This window comes from Tauraco erythrolophus, chromosome Z (assembly GCF_009769465.1).
Source record: "Tauraco erythrolophus isolate bTauEry1 chromosome Z, bTauEry1.pri, whole genome shotgun sequence".
Taxonomy (NCBI): Eukaryota; Metazoa; Chordata; class Aves; order Musophagiformes; family Musophagidae; genus Tauraco; species Tauraco erythrolophus.
Window position 1 is genome coordinate 31,067,506 of NC_141496.1, and position 25,848 is coordinate 31,093,353.

Here is a 25,848-nt window from a genome sequence, read left to right on the forward strand (position 1 = left end):
GTTGGCCTTCTATGATGAGGTTACAGCATTGATGGATAGGGGAAGAGCAACTGACATCATCTACCTGGACTTATCCAAAGCATTTGATACTGTCCCACATGACATCCTTATCTCTAAACTGGAAAGACGTGGTTTTGATGGATGGACCACTCGGTGGATAAGGAATTGGCTGGATGGTCGCTCTCAAAGAGTTGTGGTCAACGGTTCAATGTCCAAGTGGAGGCCAGTGACGAGTGGTGTTCCACAGGGGTCGGTACTGGGGCCAGTGCTATTTAACATCTTTGTTGGTGACATGGACAGTGGGATTGAGTGCACCCTCAGCAAGTTTGCAGATGACACCAAGTTGTGTGGTGTTGCGGACATGCTGGAGGGAAGGGATGCCATCCAGGGGGACCTTGACAGGCTGGAGAGGTGGGCCTGTGAGAACCTCATCAAGTTCAACAAGGCCAAGTGCAAGGTCCTGCATGTGGGTCGTGGCAATCCCAGGCACAAGCACAGGCTGGGCGAAGAATGGATTGAGAGCAGCCCTGAGGAAAAGGACTTGGGAGTGCTGGTGGATGAGAAGCTCAACATGAGCCAGCAATGTGCGCTGGCAGCCCAGAAAGCCAACCGTATCCTGGGCTGTATCAAAAGGAGCATTGCCAGCAGGTCAAGGGAAGTGATTCTGCCCCTCTACTCTGCTCTCGTGAGACCCCACCTGGAAAACACTTTGTTCGGCTCTGGAGTCCCCAACACAAGAAGGACATGGAGCTACTGGAACGAGTCCAGAGGAGGGCCACGAAGATGATCTGAGGGCTGGAGCACCTCTGCTATGAAGACAGGCTGAAAGAGTAGGGGCTGTTCAGCCTGGAGAAGAGAAGGCTCCAGAGTGATCTTATAGCAGCTTTCCAGTATCTAAAGGGGGCCTCCAGGAAAGCTGGAGAGGGAATTTTACAAGGGTGTGTAGTGATAGGACAAGGGGCAATGGATTTAAACTGAAAGAGGGCAGATTTAGGTTAGATACAAGAAAGAAATTCTTTACATTGAGGGTGGTGAGGTACTGGAACAGGTTGCCCAGAGAAGTTGTGGATGCCCCATCCCTGGCAGTGTTGAAGGCCAGGTTAGATGAGGCTTTGGGCGGCCTGGTGTAGTGGAGAGTTTCCCTGCCCATGGCAGGGGGGTTGGAACTAGATGATCTTTGAGGTCCCTTCCAACCCTAACCATTCTATGATTCTATGATTCTATGATTTCATAGATTATCATTATTAATTTTTTTACTGGGTAGTTAAGTCTAATATATATGCTTATGTAGCAGCTTGTCAATAATTGTGCTGTAACACAGTAGCAGAACCTAAGCCTACAGCCCTGTGTATGCGTGCAGCAAATGTGGATTTACAGAGCTAAAGGAGGGCTACTAACAAACTGGAGGTGAGTCCAGCAGAGGGCAACTAAAACACTTGAGACTGGAGTACATGAGAGAGAGAGACAGGCTGAAGGACCTGAGTTTGTTCAGCGTGGAGAACAGAAGCCTAAGGAGGGATCTACTAGCAGTCTTTCACTAGCTAAAAGGGGGTACAAAGAAGGCAGACTCAGGGTCTTCTCAGAGGTGCAAGAGCTATAGCAAAGGAAATTTCAGCTGGAATTAGGGCAAAAATTCCTTCCTGTAACCTTGTGGTTAAATCTTGAGACAGGTTGCCCAAAGAGGTTGTAAGATCTCCCTCTCTGGAGATTTCAAAAACTCAGTATGTCCCTGAGCAACCTGATGCAATTTTGAAGTCGGTCCTTCTTTGAGCAGGAGGTTGGCCTAAAGATCTTCAGAAGTCTGTTCCATCCTAAATCTCTAGATGGTTTTATGATTCACTTAACTGTTAAGGTATTAAATTAACTAATGATCATTTTGGGATTAACCTACCTAAAAGGTGGAACCCCTGAAACATCTATTTTGGCTGGGTAATTTTTTTTTTTTTTAATTTAGGTTCTATCACAGTTGTTGCTGAGTATGTGGCTGTTATACAGACTATGGGAATTGTAAAAGGAGTTGATATATATATAATGAAGACAACTGACAATCTTCCACTTGTACCCATATAATAGCCAATTTCTAAAACACTAGTATAAACTGATGTAGCATTGTGCAGAATCATACTTCATAGCAGACAAGTACCAGCTAAATTTTTCTCTTTAATTATGATGACACGAATAACAGATTCCTTGGTCTAAGAGCAATTATTACAATTTTATATTGGAATGAGAAAAGAATCTCAAAATTAACCCTATTCCATCTGTATTCTAACCTTACAGAAATGCAAAACAGTTTAAAAATGTTTCAGTTTGTCAAAGCATAAAAAACTAGAATTTTGTCCATAACAAGAATATGCTGAAAATATCTTGCTACTATAAAAGACAGTAAGAAGATCTTACCACAGTAACATTTTTCCAAGCCAGTAAGTCAAATGAAACCCAAAGAATCTAATATTCACAGAGGAAGTTAAGTATGGCTTGGTCTGATAAGCTGTCTGGGTACTTGCATTCTTTGACACATTCCTTATCGGCAGGTGGACCTGCACTGCAGGCAATGAGCAGAGATGCAGGTGGCGTGCAACCTCTCACTATCCCAATGGGCAGCTGCTGCAATCTGCCACCTCCTTTCTCCGCCAGCCAGCACCAAGGGCAGGGAGAAGTCACAGCAGGGCTACTTGTGTCAACATATGACTGATAAAGATCTACTTATTACCATTCATTCCCCAAATCTTCGGTGATATCCCTAAATCAATGGAGCTTTGTAATAACTTCGCTACTATTCCACATTTCGAAAACCTCAATCTTATACACATGCTATCCTTTCATTATCAAATTATCTATTTGTTCAATTAAAAGCATTCAACTGAGGCAAAAATTATGTTTTGGACCTTTGTAGTTCTGCTAAGAATTATTTTGTTATAGTAATACAGTTATCATGAACAACTTCCATGCCTATCTGGCAATGGTGAAAATCTGCTTATGTGATTCCTTCAACATTGGCTAGAAGGTAACTCGACTGTAAAAGTGTACATGAATGGTATATCTGAAATCAAGTTACAATGCAGAATTATAAAAAAAAACAATCAATACATACTATTTCGTTAATCCCACTAAGTTTCCCAGTAGACAACTTTGGTCTTGAAGCAGGCCTTGGAGGGGGTACAATGGTGCCTACAGAAAGAGGAGTTGTGGGCCTTGCTGAAAGAAAGCAAATTTAAAGAAATAAATATTAGAAAGGTCACACTGAATATAAATATGCACTCACTTGAACAGAATAACTGGAAGTTATGTTTCTATTAAAAGTTCCTATTTTTACAAGCTCCATTTTGTAAGATTTACCACTAATCATAAATGCTTTCAAAATAGGGCCCTGTGATACCCTGAAAAGTGACTCTAAAAATGGCATCATGGGCTCTCTCATTGTTCTTAAATGATTTTATACCAACTATTCTTGGAGGTTTGTATGTTAAAAGGTGTTTTTACCTGAGTTTTCTTTTGTGTATAATCTATATGGATTCAGAATATAGGACAGCCTTTCGTATCTCACCACAAATGGAAAATTCAGTGGAAATTCGTATTTGGTCCTGGCATAACTCTGTTTACACCAAATTTTGCCCACTGAAAACCCATTGACTTCAGTTAAGTACACATCAGAGTAAGAGACAAATTACGCTGTTGATCGTAAGAACACACTAACTCCTTGTTATCTCTTAGCTGAGCTATCAGAAGTAAAAAGCAGTTATAAAACCCACTGCCCCCATGTCCTTCTAAACCTAACAGAAACAACTAACAGATGGCAGAAACAGTACAAAGATGCCACTTTTACAAAGTCACTTTTCTGAAAGGAACGAATAGAACTGTATTTCAAAACAAATGTTAGATGCCATCCAATGAGTATGCCAGATCTAAAATTAACTTCAAAATAGACTGAAATGCTAATATATGACTATGATGTTGCAGCACCTCCTATCATCTCCCTCAAATTATTCTGGATGATTCTTTTTTTAATTACATCAGTTAATGTTATTTATAATGCAACTTTTAAGTATGGACTTTTCTCAGGCATTCAGCATAACTCTGCTGTCATGGTAGCTTCATCACTGACTTGGGAAGAAAGAAATTAGGCTAATACTGACAACATCCACCTTAAGAGATGCAAACTCAAATGTTCCCAGATAAATTAACTTCTAAAATATCAGTTTTTCCTTTAAAATTCTTATTATGCTCCGAGATGACAGTGCATGCTAAACACTGAGTAGTCTGCTGCAGTACCACAGGTATTGTACTGTGGTACCGCAGCATTACCATGGTATCATCCATGCTTCAAAATACTGGGTGTTAAAAAAGAATGGTTTTAAATGCAGTTTATTTAACTTTATTTGATCTGAAAATATCTATACAAAGACATTAGGAATGGAATTTTTGCAGTTTTAATCACTTCATCTTTGAGATCTCACTGCTGTCTGACATCCCACAAAAACACATTCCTATTTATAGAATAGCAAAGCTCTGCATAGTTAAAAGAAAGCAATGCCTTTAATTAAATAATTTGAGTTTGTCTTCTTATTGCAAGCTGAATATTTACTTCCTTGTCCTAACTTTGAAGGAAGTTGGTGATAACAAGCAGTTTAGTACATTCCAAGTAAGAAGATGAGTTAATTTTTACATCAGGTAAGCAATAATATCAAAAAGAAAAATGAGTACGAAGCTTGCCTTTTGGAGTCAGTTATTAGCAAAGAGCAGTACACAATGCATGCTTGCCATACCCTTATTTGTATGAGCACAAGAAGACACTAAACTATAGTCCAGTAGTGCTGAAGATGATGTGGAAGAAATTTCAGCAGCAGTGCCAGTTTCTTCAATGAATAATTGTTCATGGCATATAGTATTACTGAAAAGGTCACTTTGATCCTCAGAAGCACAGCTGTTGGAAGAATTCCCAAGCAAAGCAGAAGAGGAAAGGCAGGCATTTTCAGTTTTAAAATGCAATTTTTGGGGCTCCTTCTTGTCTGTGCTTGTGTGTCTAATTGTAAGAAGTTCATCGGCAAAGGAAATCCACTGACTCTGAGACTGTGAAACACAGGATAAAGTACTGGTGCTCCCTGATGGTGCTGCTGTAACACCAGGTTTGCACAAAGTGCTAATGGTAAAGTCTGGTGAGGATGGGCTTGTAGACCCAGAATCTGTCTGGTGTTCAAACAAAGACTGAGGTACTCTACACCCAGGCAAATCAATAGCAGATGAAGAGGAGCTCCTATTGTGCTCTTTTAGTGTAGCTGAAGGAAAAAAGGAAGAATTGAAACTAGGACCGACGCTGAAAAGATAAAAATTTCAATATTCAAAAAAAGTATTCAATATCCATTTCATGAGGATTACTAGCTAGCATGAAAAGTAACTGCTCTACTAGACTAAAAATCCAATCACTTACAAATAAAAGAAAAAAAAACAACAACCGCCACATATCACATGTACTTCATTCATACTGCCAACCATGTCACTTTCAATTTTTCAAGTAAGCCAAAAAGTAATGTATTGTGTTTCTCTCTACTTAAGGCTTTACTTGTCAAGACTCTCCTTATTCCTCTGACTTCCTCCTTGTCATGGTTTAACTTCCTGTCATCTTCTTTTCCTTCTCATGTCCTACTCCATTTTTGTTTGGTGAGGCCACATCTGGAATATTGTGTCCAGTTCTGGGCCCCTCAGTTCAAGAAGGACAGGGAACTGCTTGAGAGAGTCCAGTGTAGGGCCACAAAGATGATTAAGGGAGTGGAGCATCTCCCTTATGAGGAAAGGCTGAGGGAGCTGGGTCTCTTTAGCTTGGAGAAGAAGAGACGGAGGGGGGACCTCATTAATGTTTATAAATATGTAAAGGGTGACTGTCATGAGGATGGAGCCAGGCTCTTTCTCTGGCATCCAATGATAGGACAAGGGGAAATGGATATAAGCTGGAACATAGGAGGTTCCGCTTAAACATGAGGAAGAACTTCTTCCCAATAAGGGTAACAGAACACTGGAACAGGCTGCCCAGAGAGGTTGTGGAGTCTCCTTCTCTGGAGATGTTCAAAACCCGCCTGGATGCGTTCTTGTGTGATCTGATCTAGGTGGTCCTGCTCCAGCAGGGAGATTGGACTAGATGATCCTTTGAGGTCCCTTCCAATCTCTAACATTCTGTGATTCTGTAATTCTGTGTTTCCTCTCCATAGATTTCTGCTTTTCATTTCTTTCAAAGTTATTTAATCAAGCCTGTCCTATCTTGTTCCTTCCAAACATTTTTATTCTCTTATCCTTAACATTTGTAATGGGAAGGCCCAATGTAAATGGCTGTCTGATGAATGAATTAAGACAATGCAATGTTTGATATTCTCCTGTCTGTATCAACCTGTATTTAGTAACTATATGTATGAAGCATCATCCACTCCAGTTTATTTCTTCTCTCATCCTATATTCCTCAGGGTGCTGGAAAACAGGAGTTTTCCACAAGTACTCCCTGCACTTGGTTGTTGCCTGTTTCAGTAGATGACAACAGAAGCAGAAAATGCAAGGTTAGTCAATTCTCAACATCTTGCAGATAGGCAAAGCTAGGACCAACAGCAGAATGACATACAGTATCAAAAAAGAGAGCAACACATTTAAAAGTTCAGATCGAAAGTGCAGGTGTCCTGTCTACAGGGATCTTTTTGTCATGAACAAGTGCATTCTCAGCCTACATAAACAGTTTTAACACACCTCTCCCTTTCTAAGATATTTTAAATATCATTCAAGGGCTCTGAAACACTACTATAAATCCTATTCAAAAAGCAACGTGGAAATGTTCAAAACTATTTTAAAATACACATGGATGAAAATGAGAAAGATAAATAAAAAGAAGCATTTTTATAACATCAATAGCTGGCTGAAAAACGTCTGTTGTGCTTGTTCAAGATAACAAAGTTAGCTTAAACTTCTAATAAAGCAGGATTATTCATGGATGACCAAAGTTTACTTCTGTGCTGCATAAACCACTGTCTGCTCAAATACCAGGGTAGTTTAAATAGTCAATGATTAACACAGAGTTACAAAACAATATCTAAAGAAATGTTTTAACAGTAAGAAAAAAAATAATCTGAGGGACATGCTACATCATGATTTGCTGATATGCTGCATACAAACCAACTAATTTACATAACGTAAGTTTTGGATTGAGATTTTCAAAAGCTTTAAGCATCAGATTACATATAGGAACCTTGAAGTTGAAGATAAAACATTGATTTCAAGGAAAATACAATCAGATCAAAGTTGTGTATTTTTTTAAGTCTTTAGAACTAAGCTGCAGTTTAGTCAGCATCAGAATTTGATTTAAACAGCAGTATGATCTACATCAATCCAGTATTTTTTTTTTTCCCAAATGCATTAGTAATTTGTTATACTTTAGAACACTCACTTTTCTACTTAACTCCATGGATCATTTCAGAAACATAAATATCTTAGTTAACTCCTAGAACAACAATTCTTTGAATAATTATTTAGCAGGTAAGTTTTGTCAAGGTATAGATGTCTTTTATCTTGAATTGACTTATGCCCACAGGACACTGTATTCCACCAATTTCATAGAATCATAGAATTGTCTGGTTGGAAGAGACCTTCAAGATCATTGAGTCCAATCATTCACCCTGCACTGTCAGGGTCCCTAAACCATGTTGCTCAACACCAAATCCACACGGTTTTTAAACACCTCCAGGGATGGGGGACTCCACCACCTCCCTGGGCAGCCTGTTCCAATACTTCACAACCCTCTCTGTAAAGAAATTTTTCCTGATATCTAATCTAAATTTCCCCCGGCGTAACTTGAGCCCATTCCCTCTCGTCCTGTCATTCATAACGTGGGAGAAGAGACCGACCCCCATCTCCCTACAACTTCCTTTCAGGTAATTGTAGACCATGATAAGGTCCCCCTGAGCCTCCTCTTCTCCCGACTAAACAGTCCCAGCTCCCTCAGCCTCATAGGACAAGTTCTCTAAACCCTTCACTAGTTTCGTTGCTCTTTTCAATGAAATGTAGGGCTCTGTGTATAAGCCTCTTTCAGGGATGAGGGCTCAGGTAGATGACTCTGCCCCGATATGGCTACAGAGGATGTTAATGGATCCCAATTACCTGTCACTACTCATCAGCCAGACTACTTTCTTCACAGTTGTGCTGCCAGGAAGGACTGTAGGAACATTTCCTAACCTGCTTTGATTTCCTATCCAGGCATATCAATAAACAACTGGATACAGTAACAACCACTGGCACAAAAAATAAAGTATCCTCAGCCTACCCCTACACACCCCAACACCAGACCAAAGCTAGCAAAACAGATTATTTTGAGAAAGCACTGCTTCTTTTCAGCATATGCCACTAATTTATGGATTAATGTATATATATAAAATTTATCCTTAAATAATGTTAAAAATTTGGATCCACTAGCTAATAAGCTTGACTGGTTAGCTAAGTGAGGAAGAGACAATCTAACAGTTTCTGTAAGCTACGTTTGTTAAAAGCCATAACTTTAAAGGAACATAAATTTGTAGTGAAAAGAGTAAGTTCCACTTAAAACCTGAAGGGTTACATAGCAATGCTGGTTGCTGCTAAAAGGGCATTACTCAGGCCAAGAAGAATTAACACTAGTTGTGCAGAATTCCCCTAGAGATACATGTGCTCTTCCTTACTGTTCTTCAGTCTGTATGATCGAGCACAGAGGAAAACAGCTGGAAGGCCATGACTGTGAACAAAGATGTGAGATGTGTTATAATTCTTGGAGTATGAATACCTAGCTAAAAGAAACAGTGAACACTTCCTTTCTCAGGCACGTGGGAGGAGTCGTCTCTACACTGAGACAGAAGAGGTTGGAAAAGAGACATGCAGTAGGTAGACCGAAAAGAACTATGGAAACAGCATATCTCCTACTGTTAGTAGATTCTTCTTTAAATCCCCTGAGATAATCAACACAACTAATTTAAATAAATACTTTCAGTAAGCAGGTCCTAACATAGCTAGTACCTGTTTTTGTTTTGGTCTCTCCTTCTTTTTTCTGAACTAGTTTCTCAACATCTCCTGCTCTCAGCCTCTTCAACACACATACCCAGTCACCTGCTGCTCTGCCTCCCTCTCCTTCACTGCCTTTTGAATTTGACAATCAGTATTGATTATTTTTGTGGTGTGTTTTTTTTTTTTAATTTATTTTTTTTACTTTTTTTGCAAAGACCAGGTTTCAGGAAAGCCTGCCAGATTCCTGCCCACACAAATATCCTCCAGAACCCTACACCCAAAAATTCCCATGCAGCATCTGCCCTCTACCTTCCATACTCCTTAGCCCACCCCTTTCCTCCAATGTCTCTGCTCTCAGGTGGTGCCAGGCACAATTCCTTAATTCTAGTCTCAGTCCTCCCATTTTTATCCAGCTCCCCTTGGATTATGCCCGCACATGTCCTAACAGAATCATGGTTTCCTACAGGAAACAAGTTCCCCTCAGCAAAGCTCTGCAGTGCCTTTGTACTACATAGCTCAATGGAGTTCCCTGGAGAGAAGAAACCCATCCCTATCCACAGTGCAAGCTCAGCTTGTCTCACAGTTGCTGCAACAACCTCCATGTAATCTCCCAGTCCTAGCAGCTGAAAAAACAGGATTATGTTCTAGATGGTGATCATTTTCTTGGAAAGTGAGAGAAGGTGATAAAAAAAGACAGAGGCAAGATAGAATTTTCCTAAGGTTTTCAGTGTTCCCTCTTTCTCCTTGCTCCCAAGCTTGAAAGCCTGACACACTGCACCCCCAGTTGTGTATTACTTATAACACAGTATACTGCTTTACAAAATTCTTTAATTTCAATAGTCAAAGTATGTCCCCTTGCGATAACTAAAAAAGCAACAGAACATCCTGAAGTATATCAAGAAAACATTTTCTACTATCAAATATTTCACCTGAGGAGGATGAGGATGCCAAGGAAGCTGAAGAGGAAGACTCAAGAGAACTGCTGAAGAGTGGATCCCATGCCAGAAGGTCACTGTTCCCCTTTCTATATTGAGAGTTACAATTGGAATATAAATGAAAGATGTATATACTCATAAAAACCGAACTACAACTTCAGTAGTAGTTTGATAACATAAAAAATACAGTAAGACGATAAATAAATTTGATACATTCTTCTTCATTAGTCTTTGCATCTAAAAATAAAAGCACTTACAAATTGCAGGTCAAGGAACTGATTTACACATAAGGAGACTATCTGAACTGATACCTTGGTGCAAGTTTGTGTGTGAATATACTTCAAAATGTCAGTTAAATGATTATAATTTTCAAGGAGACATACATCTTCAATTCCATTTATTTCAGTATACACATATATAAGCAATGTACATAGACCTGTCCAAATATGAGTCTTGTAATCTTAAACACTTTACAATGGAACACTATATGATAAAAAATAAACTTGTCTCATTTCAAACATGAGATTTTAATAAAAATCAATATTTTGTAATCATGTAATTATAAATACCGAAACAGATCACAATGAAGCGAATGCATTAGCAGGCGAAAAGAAATGAAATCTCCATTTTTACATAATTACTCCTTAACTCTTATAATGCAATAGAAGCCCATCTTGAAATAGCAGTCAGCTGATACTTCCAATGAGTTTCCAAGTACTAGATCAAAATAAGACCAAATTCCCGAAAAACTGCATTTGACAGAATTTTAAATTTTAACTTACTCATTTGTTGGAGCAGAAAGCTTTGATTTTGTTAACTCTTCACCTAAGCACAAGACACAGTATTACCACCAAAGCTGTGACATTCTAAAATAAAAATTTCAGCTTCGTTAAAAAAAGACAGTAAATATTAACAGTTGCAGTTTGAAACTAATAATGAATTATTAAAATGGAAAAGAGAAAATGCATTATTTCTGATAATATAAATCCAGATACTCCTGAAATACTGTCTAATAGGAGAGGAATACACAGAGCAAAGCATTTTGGGAGGAACTCTTGTTCACTTGAAATTTCTTCCTTAAATTATACGGTTTACATCAATATTATTCTTCAGCAAATCTGGCTTGGTTTCCCACTAGAAAACCCCCTACAGGATAGAGACTAATGCTCTGTCCATGGCTATGTTTTATGTGTTTGACTATAAAACAGAGGGAGCGTGCTTTGCTGGTTTGTGGATCATACTAAACTTGAGCGATTGGAAGGGTTTTAAGAACTTGCACATGAGCGCTTTCCATGGGGTCACCCCTTTGGCTCTTGGATGTATTCCTCTTCACTGTCACAGCCAGCCTCATCTGTTTCCCAGAATAGGGAACAGTTGAGTGTATAGAAAAAGAAGAGGTCTTTGTGTCCTACTAGCTGTGTTGAAATTTTTATCAAAAAATTTAATTGTGTCATTTGAATTTACTGTGAGTATTTCAAAGGCAAATATCATAGGGGTTTCTAGAACTGACAAGAGAAGTATATTTTTCTATCTAAAATACAGATACTTCAGAATTTTTTTTCTTCAACAATTAGAAAGTAAATCTATTTTTGTGATGTGTGAAAAGACTAACAGAACTAGACTAAAAGTTAAAGACTGACACTTACTGGATGAATTTCGATTCATTTGTGCCTGAAACAGTGGGGAAGAAAAGGAATAAATTATTTTACCAACTGTCAAATAAAAGCCTAATAGTCCCAGAGTTCTTATTTCCACTCAATTTTCTACGAGATACTTTGCTTTCTCTGCCAGGCAAAACATTCTGAGCTTGCAGAAGACAAGAACATGAACCAGAACAGAGCAACCAGTGCACACTCACCACATCAGCAAGTAAAGGCAGGAATGAACACTGTAGAGCTGACAAAGGGAGCAGTATTACTAAATCCTTTACAGGCTGGAGCAGTAAAACTAAACAGCTTATATATCACATGGTATATATGCAAAAAGACATTCCTAAGGTTTTCCCAATAATTCCCTCACATACTACACTTACTTGGTTTTAATCTAAAAATGTGAATAAAAAGCCATTCTGTACTTACAGGACTGTGTCTCTGCTTTCAAAATGTGGGGGAAAAAAAAAGAGAAAAATCATCATTATTTTAATATGTTATGCACAATATTTTCCTTTAAACCAGAGCCGTTCTTATTCTGATCTGAACATTGTACTAGTGTATTTTAATACTATTTATTTGTAATATCCAATGGTATAAAGGATTATTCTGTGGATTGGCAGTATACATACAATAAAGCTGCACAGTAAAAGTTACATGCATCCACACAATATGATCTGTTTTAAAGGTTTGTATATTATCAAATACTAACTAGTAAACTATGGTAAAAGCTATGCTCAGCTAACTCCACAATGTAGTCAAACATCTTGTGGTAGCAACAGCAGAAAGGCAAGGACCGAGTGCTGCCAAGACTCGAAGTTAAAATCCGAGAAGGGAAAGTTACTTAGTGTTACACTGCAATAAAGTGCACCAAAGATGACCTAGCGCACAAGAAAAAAAGAATCATTAAGCTTGAACCTAGAATAAATTTTGAACAGTAAAATATATGTTTACACTAATCATTCTTTACCACTTTCTCCTCTATGCATTAAAAATACAAACAACAAAATCACTTACAGATACTGCTGGAGAAAGAGAAATGTTTCCTATAGATACTTTTAGTTCATCCAAGGAAGGCATGGTATATTGAGAGCTATTATTTGGCTGGACCGGTTTTATTTCTACATGGAACCTCCTGGGTTCATCATCTTCTGAGTCAGAATCACTGGATGAATAGAAATGGTTCTCTTTGGTATGTTTTTCTCAGTCAAGGTGGAAATACTTCAAATTGATCTGCTTAATCCATTTTGTAATTACTCTCTACAGAATGCTCATATTAAGTAAACACCACAAATAAACAATGCTGCCTAAGCTCCTTATGCACTTATACAGACACTTCAAATATATCCACTGTCCAAAATTCACAACTCGGAATTAAAATTTAGTTTTTATATTCCATTCATCTTCATAATGATATTCTGTCCTAAAAGGTGCTATGTGATGCAACTGAAAAATGGCAATATATACCATATAACTGAACAGCTGCATATTTGAAGGCATCAGGATAAATGAAAGATTCTACAGTAGCAACACTTCTGCATGTTAAATTTATGATTTGTGAGACTCAACCAGGGATTCTAACGCACCTATGAAAAATGTACAAATCTTTTTAAACCAAGTGAAGGAAAGCCCCAGCCTTTCTAATTAGCAGTGAAATGCCCATGGTACCTGCACCAAGCATTAACAGTAGAGGAAGCAGCAGCAGTGGCAGCCACCATTACTCGTCATTTTTGCATAATGGCACTGAAAATTTTGCAGGAAAGGATGCCAGTTACACAGAAAGCTGCACAGTAAACTGTACACCATCAGCTGCTTAAACCACTGTCATTCTTGGCAAAAAAGGGATCATGACAACTCGGTCCTCAAAATAAGCAAAATATACAGACAAATATAGTCTTAGTTCTTTATACGCACAGGATCTGCACTGAATTAAAGCTCTGAAAGGACTATGCTAAGTCTTAAAAGACGCATTTGTTTTGACAAGGAAGAACTCAAAAATTTTCTTCTACTTTAACATGAAAGTTTTTTAATGATCTACGGGGGACCATACATATTCTATACCTCATTTTTGTTATTTTCACTTGGAAATATGCCAGCCATTTGAACGAAATCTCTTCAAACTATTTCCTGACACAGATTAAAACCCTGAACCCTAAAGACATTCCAAATCCGTTTCAACTGAAAGAATCTCTGAGTCATGGTGAGGAAAAAGTCAAATGTCTTCATCCTACAGGCTATCTGACCCTCAAAAGACGGATAATATCTGGAAAAAAAAAATTTAAAGACAAGTCGTTTTTCATTTCATCAAAAGATCTCTTGCCTTGAAAGTTATCACTGAGTTTCAAGATTCATTTCCCATGAATCAGGCAGCTCTTGTAAAGTGCTTTTCCAACACTTAAGACTGGACTTATTAAGACTGACTGCCGTTATGGAAAAATTATGTCCTTCAATAAATCATCTCAAGAGTTCCCATCAACAGAACAAATATCCACTCTTGGATGCTAAAGGAGGAAAAGAGGAAAGAAACTGATGACTTCCTGAATCTGGTCAAGAGTTTCAGAAGCTGAAGTACTACCTGGCTGACAGGGATTGCAAATCATTGGGCTTTTTCACTGGATGTATGTTTTTTTCTACAGCGTCATGACAAAAAGGATAGTGGAGAAAAGGATGACTAGGTGAATCATTTGCAAAGCATGAATATTATTCACTCCTCTTTCCATTTCATAAATATATGCAAAGTATGAAAAAATGCCCCCGGCAACTGGATAAAGGTCTTTCACTTTTATACCAATACTGTAAATAAGAGCTAACATGAACTGTTTTTATCAGTACAAACTTCTTAACTGGGGGCAACAAAACATGAACTTATGCTGCCACCCAAGAGAACCCCTGTCACTCCAGCCAGCGAGTCGGCTTTGTCGGAAGCCCAGCTAAAGTGTATGTACACCAACGCACGCAGCATGGAAAATAAACAGGATGAACTAGAGATGCGTGTACATGAGCAGGGCTACGACCTTATTGGCATCACGGAGACGTGGTGGGACGACTCCTATGACTGGAGTGTCAACATGGAGGGGTATAAGCTTTTTAGAAAGGACAGGAAGGGGAGACGAGGAGGGGGTGTTGCTCTCTACGTCAGCAACCGGCTGGAGTGTGTGGAGCTTCACCTGGGGTCGGAGGAGGAGCTGACAGAGAGCTTATGGGTCAAGATTAGAGGACGGGGACGGATAGGGGATGTTACGGTAGGAGTCTGTTACAGGCCACCTGGCCAGGAGGACAGAGCAGATGAGGCGCTTTATAGCCAGATAGGAGCAGCCTCGCGGTCACAAGCCCTGGTCCTCATGGGGGACTTCAACCACCCTGACATCTGTTGGAGAGACAATACGGCAGGGCACGGGCAGTCCAGGAGGTTCCTGGAATGCGTGGATGACAACTTCCTCCTGCAGATGATAGAGGAGCCGACAAGGAGGGGTGCCATGCTTGACCTTGTGCTCACCAACAGGGAGGGACTGGTGGGCGATGTGAAACTTAAGGATAGCCTTGGCTGCAGTGACCACGACATAGTGGAGTTCAAGATCCATGGGGCAGCAAGGAAACCATTCAGCAAGCTCTGTACCCTAGACTTCAAGAAGGCGGACTTCGGCCTCTTGAAGCACCTGATGGGCAAAGTGCCGTGGGAGGTGGCCCTGGAGGGACAAGGGGCCCAGGAAAGTTGGTCCACATTCAAGGAGCACCTTCTCCAAGCTCAGCAGAGGTGCATCCCGACGAAGAACAAGTCGGGCAAAAAGACCAGGAGGCCGGCGTGGATGAGCAAGGAGCTCCTAGACCAACTGAAAATGAAGAGGCTAGCCTACAGAGGGTGGAAGCGGAGACAGATAGCCTGGGAGGAATACAGAGAAGCTGTAAGAGTGACCAGGGATCAAGTGAGGAAGGCTAAAGCCCTGAAGGAATTGAATTTGGCAAGGGATATAAAAAGCAACAAGAAATGCTTCTATAGGTATGTAGGGGACAAAAGGAAGTCCAAAGAGAATGTAGGCCCCCTCCGGAAGGATACTGGTGCTCTGGTTACCCGGGACATAGAGAAGGCTGAGGTACTCAATGAATTTTTTGCCTCAGTCTTCAATGGTAAAGCCTCTTGTCTTACCACCCAAGCTGTGGAAAGAACTAGCAGGGACTGTGAGGATGAACCACCGCCCACTGTACTTGAAGACCAGGTTCGGGAACATCTGAGGAACTTGAAGGTGCACAAGTCCATGGGACCTGATGAGATCCATCCGCGGGTCCTGAAGGAACTGGCGGATGAAGTTGCCAAGCCACTGGCTATTGTATTTGAGAAGTCGTGGCGGTCTGGCGAGGTCCCCGATGACTGGAAGAGAGGGAACATAACCCCCATTTTTAAAAAGGGGAACAAGGAGGACCCGGGCAACTACAGACCGGTCAGCCTCACCTCTGTGCCTGGCAAGGTCATGGAGCAGATTCTCCTGGGAACCATGCTAAGGCACATGGAGAGCAAGGAGGTGGTGGGTGACAGCCAACATGGCTTCACCAAAGGCAGATCGTGCCTGACCAACTTGGTGGCCTTTTACGATGGGGTGACAGCATCGGTGGACAAGGGTCGACCAATGGATGTCATCTACCTGGACTTGTGCAAAGCTTTTGACACTGTCCCGCACGACATTCTTCTCTCTAAATTAGAGAGTCATGGGTTTGATGGATGGACCACTCGGTGGATAAGGAATTGGCTCAATGGCCGCACTCAGAGAGTAGTGGTCAACGGCTCAATGTCCAAGTGGAGACCGGTCACGAGTGGCGTCCCTCAGGGGTCCGTGTTGGGCCCGGCCCTCTTCAACATCTTTGTCGGTGACGTGGACAGTGGCATGGAGTGCACCCTCAGCAAGTTTGCCGACGACACCAAGCTGTATGGTGCCGTCGACACGCTGGAAGGGAGGGATGCCATCCAGAGGGACCTTGACAGGCTGGAGAGGTGGGCCCGTACCAACCTCATGAAGTTTAACCAGGCCAAATGCAAGGTCCTACATCTGGGTCGTGGCAATCCCAGGCATAAATACAGACTGGGTGGTGATTGGATCGTGAGCAGCCCTGAGGAGAAGGACTTGGGAGTACTGGTGGACGAGAAGCTCAATATGAGCCGGCAATGTGCTCTTGCGGCCCAGAAGGCCAACCGCGTCCTGGGCTGCATCAAGAGGAGCGTGGCCAGCAGGTTGAGGGACGTGATTCTCCCCCTGTACTCTGCCCTCGTGAGACCTCACTTGGAGTATTGCGTCCAGTTCTGGAGTCCCCAACATAAGAAGGACATGGACCAGTTGGAGAGGGTCCAGAGGAGGGCCACGAAGATGATAAGAGGGCTGGAGCACCTTTCCTATGAGGACAGGCTGAAAGAGTTGGGGCTGTTCAGCCTGGAGAAGAGGAGGCTCCGGGGTGACCTTATAGCGGTCTTCCAGTACCTCAAGGGGGCCTACAGGAAAGATGGGGAGAGGCTGTTCAGGAGGGCCAGTTATGATAGGACAAGGGGTAATGGTTTTAAAATAGAGGGAGGTAGGTTCAGGTTGGATATTAGGAAAAATTTTTTACTATGAGAGTGGTAGAACACTGGAACAGGTTGCCCAGAGAGGTGGTGGATGCTCCATCCCTGGAGACGTTCAAGGCCAGGTTGGACAAGGCCCTGAGCAACCTGATCTAGTTGGAGATATCCCTGTTCCTTGCAGGGGGGTTGGACTAGATGACCTTTGAAGGTCTCTTCCAGCCCTAACCATTCTATGATTCTATGATTCTATGACCTGCAAAGATGATGAAAACAGAGAAGTTATCCTGATGGACTGGCCCACTTTAAGGTGCTGTTAACTGCCTAAAAGTTTTCAACATTTAAGGAAATTGCAAAGCATAAGTTTACTTTAACTGTAAGTTAACCTTTTATCTGCAGCACCCAGAAAAAACAGTGCACACATTTATAAAAATTAGCTATCTTGCTAGCATATTAGGCTTCCTTAGATCTAGAGTAATTATTCCCAGCACTTAAGTAGGGCTTCCCTCTGTTTCTGATAGGACAAAGAAAAGGATAAGAATCTTTTCATTCAAAGGAGGAACAGATAAAATCACAAGCCTTCATAAATAATTACTCATAACAAAAATATATTCTGCATATCAAAGCTATTATTAAAAAGACAATAAAAGCTAGAAGCACCAATTAGAAACAGCATGTGGTGTAATAACTTCAATATGAAACAAATTCTATTTCTAGACTGCTGGAGCTCCCAGTCTTTTTAATGGTGTTGTAAAAAAGTGGCCGGGTGCAGGTATAGAACAGTAAATCACTTTGTATGCTTAAAAAAGTTTACAAACTCTCCTTTACAAATTCTCTGGAGGCTTTTCAAGGAGAAGGATCTCCATGGTCACCTTACAGCCTTTATTCAGGCTTTTTTGTTTCATTTTGTTTTTTTACTGTCAGATGAACCCCATTCTTTTGAAGTTCCCAAAATAACTGATCTAATCTTTAACATTTGCACACACACAAAATTTAAGATGGACAAAATTTTGTGCATTTCATGAAAGCTATGAACGTAAGAATACAAGGTTGCAACACAAGCGCGAACGTCATCCATCTTCTTTACTTGACACTTTAATCAGTACTTCTCTCCAAAGAATTGAAATAACATCAAATAACTTGGCATATCAATAGTGAAAAGGATATCCTGTGTTGCTTCTGGTTTAATGCTGTATCCTTCATCATCTACATCAGGGATGTTCTAAAAACAACAACAAAAATTATGATATTGGCAAATAACTAAAAAAATATGTTGTTCTCATATCAGACTGAATTTTATTTCATTGACAAATTAAAATTTGATTACAACAGCTCGTGAAAGTAATTGTTATTCACTATTAATTATTACAGTTACCTCAAATTATGCTCCATAGTTCAGAAGTAGTGACAGACAAGATACCTCAGGAACAGAATACAACAGAACAACCTCCAAATTCCCTATGAAAACTGCTTTTACCGGTACTCTATCAAAAAGGTCAGAAACCCACAGAAGCATTCTAGCTTTACCACTGAGTGTTAAATAAGCCTACAATTTCTCTCGGCCCCAAATACTTTCCCGATTTCTACTTCTAATTCTCTCAGGTAAGCCACTGGAGGCTCTGATGGTGCAGGAGAAAAACATTTCCTAAGTACTAGTCGATACTTCAGTATGTGAGTAAAAGCATTTCAGGTTACACAGGTTGCAGCTCCCTCTCCCCCCTTGAAAAGGCTGCAAGCCTGTACTGTTACTTTAGCAAAAAATACCCACATTAATTAAAAGGCATGGATGAAACTTAAATACAAGTGCCCAAAATTAGGTTGCAAAGTTTTCATTTACACATCTTCAGACAAAGCTAATAGGCATCTGGGTGCTTCAAACTAGTACTGTTTTTCAGTTCTTGCAAGCAATTAAATATAAATCAAAGAGAATTAAAATAATTTAGAATGCTTAGCTAAGCACTTAGTTTCATAAAAACTATGCAAAAAGCCACACGAGTGTCTATAAAAAGGGATAAACTTGGATACACAGATACTTTCCTCATTCAAAACAGAAAACCCCACACATGACTTTGTACGCATAGTCAGTCTATGTGAACTGCTGAGATGCTACAGTAAGTTTATTACAAAACCCCAAACCTTCAAAATGTAGTGATTTCACCAGTTAAAAGTTCCTTATAAAAATGATAAGATTCACATTAAAAAGCAATTTATTCTAACATACCAATCAGCTTATTCTACCAGAAATTAGGTACTGGGAGGCAGTTTGACTAATACAGATATATACAGTATGGCCAAAATATACCTTGCTGATATAGTCACACGTCACAAGATAGAATGAAATGACTTACACTGGAAACTTCAAGTGGACTAGCAAGGAACCATTCGACTTCAGCTAAAATTTGAAGCCAAATTTAAAGACATATTCACCTTGAATAGCTTTGGAATTGCAGAGAAAGATAAACGTAAAAATGTAGTTGTCCCTATATTCCTTTTATGGACATCACAAATAAGATGTCCGATATTTTACTAAGAAAGACTCTCCTCTGTACAGCTCTCTCAATCTAGCACTTCTGAACTAGATAGAATAACTTTAAATCTAGATGAAGCTTTCTGCTAAAAAGAGTAAGAAATACAATCCTGTGCAGAAGACGTAATACTCTACCTAATTAAACAGCGCATCAAACTAAGCCCAAAATATAATCTTTAAGCTTGACCTTAAAATACGGAATATATAGATGCAGTATCTTGAAAAACTTGTAAGACCTGGACTTCACAACTATTTGATTAAAAAAAAAACCCACAAAAAAAACAACAAGAAGAAAAAGAACTGAACAACAACAAAAAAGTAATAAGAGTAGGATCACACGGTCCAGTACCTTAGCTCTACTTGCTCAAATCAGGGTTCTTAGCTACGCTTGACCTCAGGCTGACCTTGTTTATATACCAAAAAACACTAATGGAACTTGACATCAAAGTAAACAGAACAAAAACATATAGCTGGAGGGTAGGTACATTTTCCTACAATACTACAACTTCCGAATTCTGAAATTATTTTAGTTGTCATACTAGCCAATTTTCAATAGCTCAGGACCATTCATGGTTAAGATGAATTGAAAACCAACAAAAATCTTTAAATATACAACATTTAGTTCTTCTTCCAGCTGGGCCATATAGGTAAAGGATATTATTATTAGGCACACCCAGCATGAACAATATAGCTGGCGAATCTGACTATTTTGGTATAAAATTGTGAAAGAACTTAGTTTGTAGAAATGATTTTCACCACATTATTTTTAATTTACTGAATAATCTGTAGGATAAAGTAAATCCATAGAAAGCACTAAAATCTTAAAGTTCTTAAAGTATTAAATGTCTTTCTTGATATTTTTATGATAATTATTTCTGATCTTGCAAAGATATTTGCATAATCTATTCCTTAGCAATGGCACTTTAGCATGTAGCCCGTATTCATAACTTCAGAAAAAAAGTCAAAGTTAGTGTGTACGTAAGAAAGACGGATGCTTTACAACTTAAGTTCTGAACACAGAAACTGAAAAATTCCTTGCTTCTTTTTCAGTAGGTCTACATTACTACTTTTTTCCTAACCTTTTGCAGAGATGTTAATTTGTACTTTTTTTTTCCTATTTCTAAAATTTAAATATATGCAATTTAAAACTTCTGACTGTACATAGTGTATACAGAGTCAGAAATCATCTGCTTTGTATTCTCAGCTTTGTCAATGATTCAGATTGATGTGCCAATTTATGCTTATACTTGAAACATCTTCTGCTTTCATTAATGAGATACTGATTTTATATTTTCGTGTAAACCAGTAGAAGAAAAGGGTGGAAGAGATACTTGATGTACCTTTGTATTGACAAAGACAAATAGTGTCATATATAAGCAAAAAGGTAGCTCAAAATCCTACTTACAAGTTAATTAGTAATTCGAAAGTATTGTTTTCTGTATTTTGAACAGTTGAACAGATGAATGGTTCTGCTTTCTGAAACATCAGAATTTTATTTACTCATCTAGGTTTTGTAACAGTGGCAGAAGACGCAGCAGTTTGGGAGAGATACATATTCATGAATCTGATGTTAATAAAGACATTTACATTTACCTGACTAATTCTTATTCCCTTCTCCACTCTCCTAAAATGACGGAACTGTGTGTTATGTGGTGGATCACAGTGCACCTTTTTAAGTTCCAGGCACACAATACAGACAAGACCTGATTTGCCTACCAGGCTAATGACAGAAAAAACCCACAACCTTCATGTATATATGCATCATTTTTGAATTTCAACACAAAGGAAGAAGGTCTTTGCATACTTTGAGTTTCCATAAGAAGTAGTTATTAATGGGATTACGGATGAAGGTCTGGTATAGCTCCCTACGCAAACACGTTATTTTTAGTCTTTGTAATAAAAAGCAGCTCATAATGGATGTAAGTTGAACTCTGTGGAAGTCACTGGAAAGGTGGACTTCCTTGGAAGCAGGTATCACATTCTCAGAGGTTCTGTTAAGCAATTAAATTACAGCTAGAAAAAACATGGAGTTTTCCCTGCATTTGCAGATGTAATGTAACACATTACTATCCGTCATCCAAAAGCAACGGAACAAGCCACACTATTACCATGTCACTAGTTCCTCTGGGCTACATACAAAGGATAAGAGAGGAATATCTGGAGCATACGGCAGATTTGGCCCTTCCTCGGTAACATTAGTACATGCTGGTCATCAGTCAAGAAGCAAAAAACTTTCACTACACTTCAGTTTGATTTCTGTCTATTTTCTCTTCTCCTGGGATATCTACAGTAGTTATGAGAGCTCTTTATCAAGTCTTCCTCACGTTATGCTTCAAGATACAGCGCAGCTGAACCAGCTCACTGTTCTTCTGCCAGATAAACTTTCTACCATTTTACTGAACTGAACTGACTTCCTGTAATCCAGATGAGGACCAAAGAGAACTTAAAGTAAGCAGTTGAAGCTCATAGCCTGGAACAAGAAAAAAAAGAGCCTCTCCACTCTTGACATATTTGAGAAATAAATTTAACTTAGGTTAGAGACAGAGGTATTCATATTATCAGCCTCCTCTCCTTAGGGTGCCTATTAATCCAAAAGACATGGAAGATGAGAGCAGCCAGTCAGTCTCTTCCATTGCCAGACATGCAGAAAGAAAGAAAAACAGGTATTCAAAGTGTCTCTGTCTTGTGCTGTGACTACAAAGCCTCATACTCCATCAATGGCACCTATTCAAAATATGTCAGAACAAAACATTACAAAATGCAAATAAACACACACATTTGAATTTCACTAAATGTAAGGTTAGACTTGTGTTCCACTAATTAGAGTTTAATGGTTCCACAGTCAATCTGTCCTGAGCAATAAAAACGGTGTATAATTCTATACAATCATAATCATGCTACACTTATATGTAAAGAGGTTAATGAAAAGTTTTGGATGCCTGGATATATTTGTTTGCATTCCAGTTTCCTATGAAAAAAAGGATCAGCATTATGTTCTGTGCATCTGTAGCTCCTTTCTTAATTACTTTTGAACTTACTGGACAATTTCAAATGGATTTGACAGACAGAACAGAGGACTCAAAGATAATTACATTACTACAGTCTTCATGAAAATAGGCAGTCAAGTAGAAGAAAGAGATCTGCAAGTATTCCAACCAAGGGAAGGGTTGCAATTCAAATTCAGATCTTACTGGACACAAGCGGAACCTTGTAAATGCTTCTCCAAAAGAAAAGTTTCTACTAGAGCTCATGCCTTCCTATAGACCATCCCTAGAGACACAGCAAATCCATGGGAAACAAGACAATTAGTTCTGCCTTTAGAAAATCTTTCTAGGTAATAAACACGTACAGAGCCAGACTTCAGTTGCTGTCTCTTTCTAGCACACACACAGTTAACTTTTTACTTTTCTTAATTATCAAGGCTTACCTTAATGGAAGTTACATGTGTAGATTAACATATAACAACACAGGAATTTTAAATCTCATGATATATTGTAACGTACATTTACACAGAGACTGCTTATTGAAGTGGTCAACCTTTTTAACAAATACCAGTTCTTAGTTCACAGCTGCCTTCCTACTCACCAGCAGAGAAAAACCTCTTATAGTAGTTGCAAAAAATTCTTGATAGGAATTCACAATTTATGCAACTGCATCAAAACTACACTTTCCAATATATATAAACTGGCAGCTACAAAAAGGAATGAGCATAAGCGGTTGGCTTGCCACAGATAAATTTGAGAACTTTCATTCTGGTACAAAAGACATTTTTTAGGACCATCTCACTGTTTTGTTTTCTGGAAACAGAGAATACAAGTTCAAACACACTGCATTATACATTTTGGACTAGTGAGAAGGCCCTAATGGTATTGACCATACACTGCATGTTCAAAGATCCACAATATCATGTAGAACTGGTAGATAAAATATTGAAGTCAGTTGTTATTAAAACCTTAACTTCTGACATTTCAATGTATTTATCTCAGTGCTTATAGTTATAAATAATTTGTAGAGTGGTTATCTCTTACATTCCTTTCACACAATTAAAACTCTTGACAAATAAACAAAATCAATCTTTTAAAAAAAGATCATGTGAATAACATAAAAGCCAGACAGAGATTTTCTGTGAGTGACCAAAGCTGATCAAAATCATAATTAAGACACATTAAATAAGTTGAATTTTCCAAGGGCTGGCCCTTAGTATTTTCTAGCAATCAAACACAAATTATAATTGCTTCCAATTATAACTTTTTTTCAATAATACTTTTTCAAGTTCAGTTTCTTGAAATGTGTAATTTATTGCAAAGATCCATACAAAACAAATCCTCATAGAGATAAAATGTAGATGGCTAAAACTAGATGAAGTTAGAAAAACGAAACAGAAAGAAAATCTTAAAGTAAAAGACAAGAAAAATGAAAAACATTTGAAATGGGAACTTTCAGAAGATGACACCAACCTTAAAATGTAAAAGCACTCTGGGGTGCTTTTTTCTAAGGGGCGAAATGAATTTCATCTATCTGCATCATTTTTCATGAGAATGACAGTAATGGCTCCTGCTATTAAAGCATTCTACCATTCAGAATAATATTGTTGCTTGTAAAAAGCAAGAAGAAATTATAGAACAAATTTTCAATTCTAAATGCATTCATAAAATGTTGGGCATAAAAAAAAAGATAATACAACGATACCATCACAGTTTTGTTGTTAGACACTATGAAAGTTAGGTCTTTTTTTTTTAACCAAATACAAACTACATCTAGTCAGAACAATTAACTTAGATGATCATATGGTGTGTTTCATTGAGCCAGAAAGAATGTCAGACACATCTACAGCTGAATTTTTGGAACTAATTATTTTTTAAAAATGTAGAGACCAAAATAAGCAAAGAAGAAAACAAACATTGCAAGTCAAACCCAGTTGTGGTTCACTCCAGTGACTCAACCTGAACTGTCAAAAGACATTATTTCCATGAAAAGCCTGATAATTATAGGGATAATTCTAAAGTTCCTTTGCTTTAAATGTACTCAAGAATAGAAATTTGCTCTAAATCAAGAAGACTTTGCACAGGATAAAATAACTGTCTTCATGATGCTTACAAGGTTGCTCTTACGTATATAATATGTTTTATGATGTGGTAAAACTTGCTCTTCCTTATTTAGAAGAACACGTCTACTATTTTTTTAAAAACAAGTTTCTCAAAAGAATTTTTAATACTAGGTACTAAAACTCCCAGATCTTAAATGCAAAGATGAAAATGGGTGAACTTGGAAACTTAAATTGTTTAATATAATTGGCATCTAAATAAATGAACTGAAAAACAAATCAGTCTGCAGAAAATCACTTAAATTATTCCTTAAATTATTCCCTACTATATCTACAGGGAGCTGCAATCTGTTACATATAATTCAAGATAACTCACATGTTTAAATAAAAAGAAAAGGCTCAATTAAGGAAATAATAAAGCATTAACATACCGATTTAATTTGCAACTGTCACTTACTTGAATTTAATAAATAAAATTTTAAGACATATCACAGATGAAACTGACAGCAATGAAAAAAAGGCCATTAAAAAAGTGCATCAGAGATACTGCATTTAAAGACATATTTCCAAAATTATACTCCTACACTCTGTTGTCAGTGATAAAACAGAACTCTACTGATATTAGAATGGTTCTCAGAGGAAACAGTAGTAAGCAAAAACGATGTAAAGTTGGGCCCACAATAAACTAAACTGGTTTCTTACTTAGAATCTTACTTAGAATCTATTAGCCAAGCAATTTAAACTATTAACTTGAAAAATAAAGTAGAGTAAATACTTGCAGTAAAAACACCTTGTTTAAAACCTAAAATTGTTAGGAAATATAAATTTAGTACATGCATATTTGTATATAATGCTAGAGATTATGTACTGAGCAAAATTAACACTTCAACTATGTTATCAAAACACTAAATCTTCTATCTGATAAACAATGCATTGCAGAGACTGTATATAAGTTAAGTTTCATCAGATTGTAGTGCTTGACGATATTAATATATGCATTTGTTTTGTAAATAAGTTTACTTACAACTGAGTCTGCATCTGGACACTCCCTATTAAAAAAAAATAAAGAAAACATAAAATTATAAAATGCAGAAATTATTTTATTCATACAGTTCTGGTACTTCTTTTAACATTTTAAATTAATTTGA

General features: G+C 38.4%; 1 protein-coding gene across 1 annotated transcript in view; it reads right to left on the bottom strand.

Moving 5' to 3' along the window:
* The window catches only part of FCHO2 (FCH and mu domain containing endocytic adaptor 2), a 111,693-nt gene that overhangs the window by 24,417 nt on the left and 61,428 nt on the right, over nt 1-25,848 (bottom strand). Inside the window, exons 11-19 of the mRNA XM_086629987.1 lie at nt 25,725-25,749; nt 18,297-18,351; nt 12,605-12,783; nt 12,017-12,031; nt 11,585-11,609; nt 10,721-10,763; nt 9,933-10,027; nt 4,767-5,276; nt 3,095-3,198 (exon numbers count right to left, since the gene is read on the bottom strand). Coding sequence (XP_086486113.1) covers nt 3,095-3,198; nt 4,767-5,276; nt 9,933-10,027; nt 10,721-10,763; nt 11,585-11,609; nt 12,017-12,031; nt 12,605-12,783; nt 18,297-18,351; nt 25,725-25,749 — 1,051 coding nt within the window. The remainder of the gene's footprint in view (nt 1-3,094; nt 3,199-4,766; nt 5,277-9,932; nt 10,028-10,720; nt 10,764-11,584; nt 11,610-12,016; nt 12,032-12,604; nt 12,784-18,296; nt 18,352-25,724; nt 25,750-25,848) is intronic.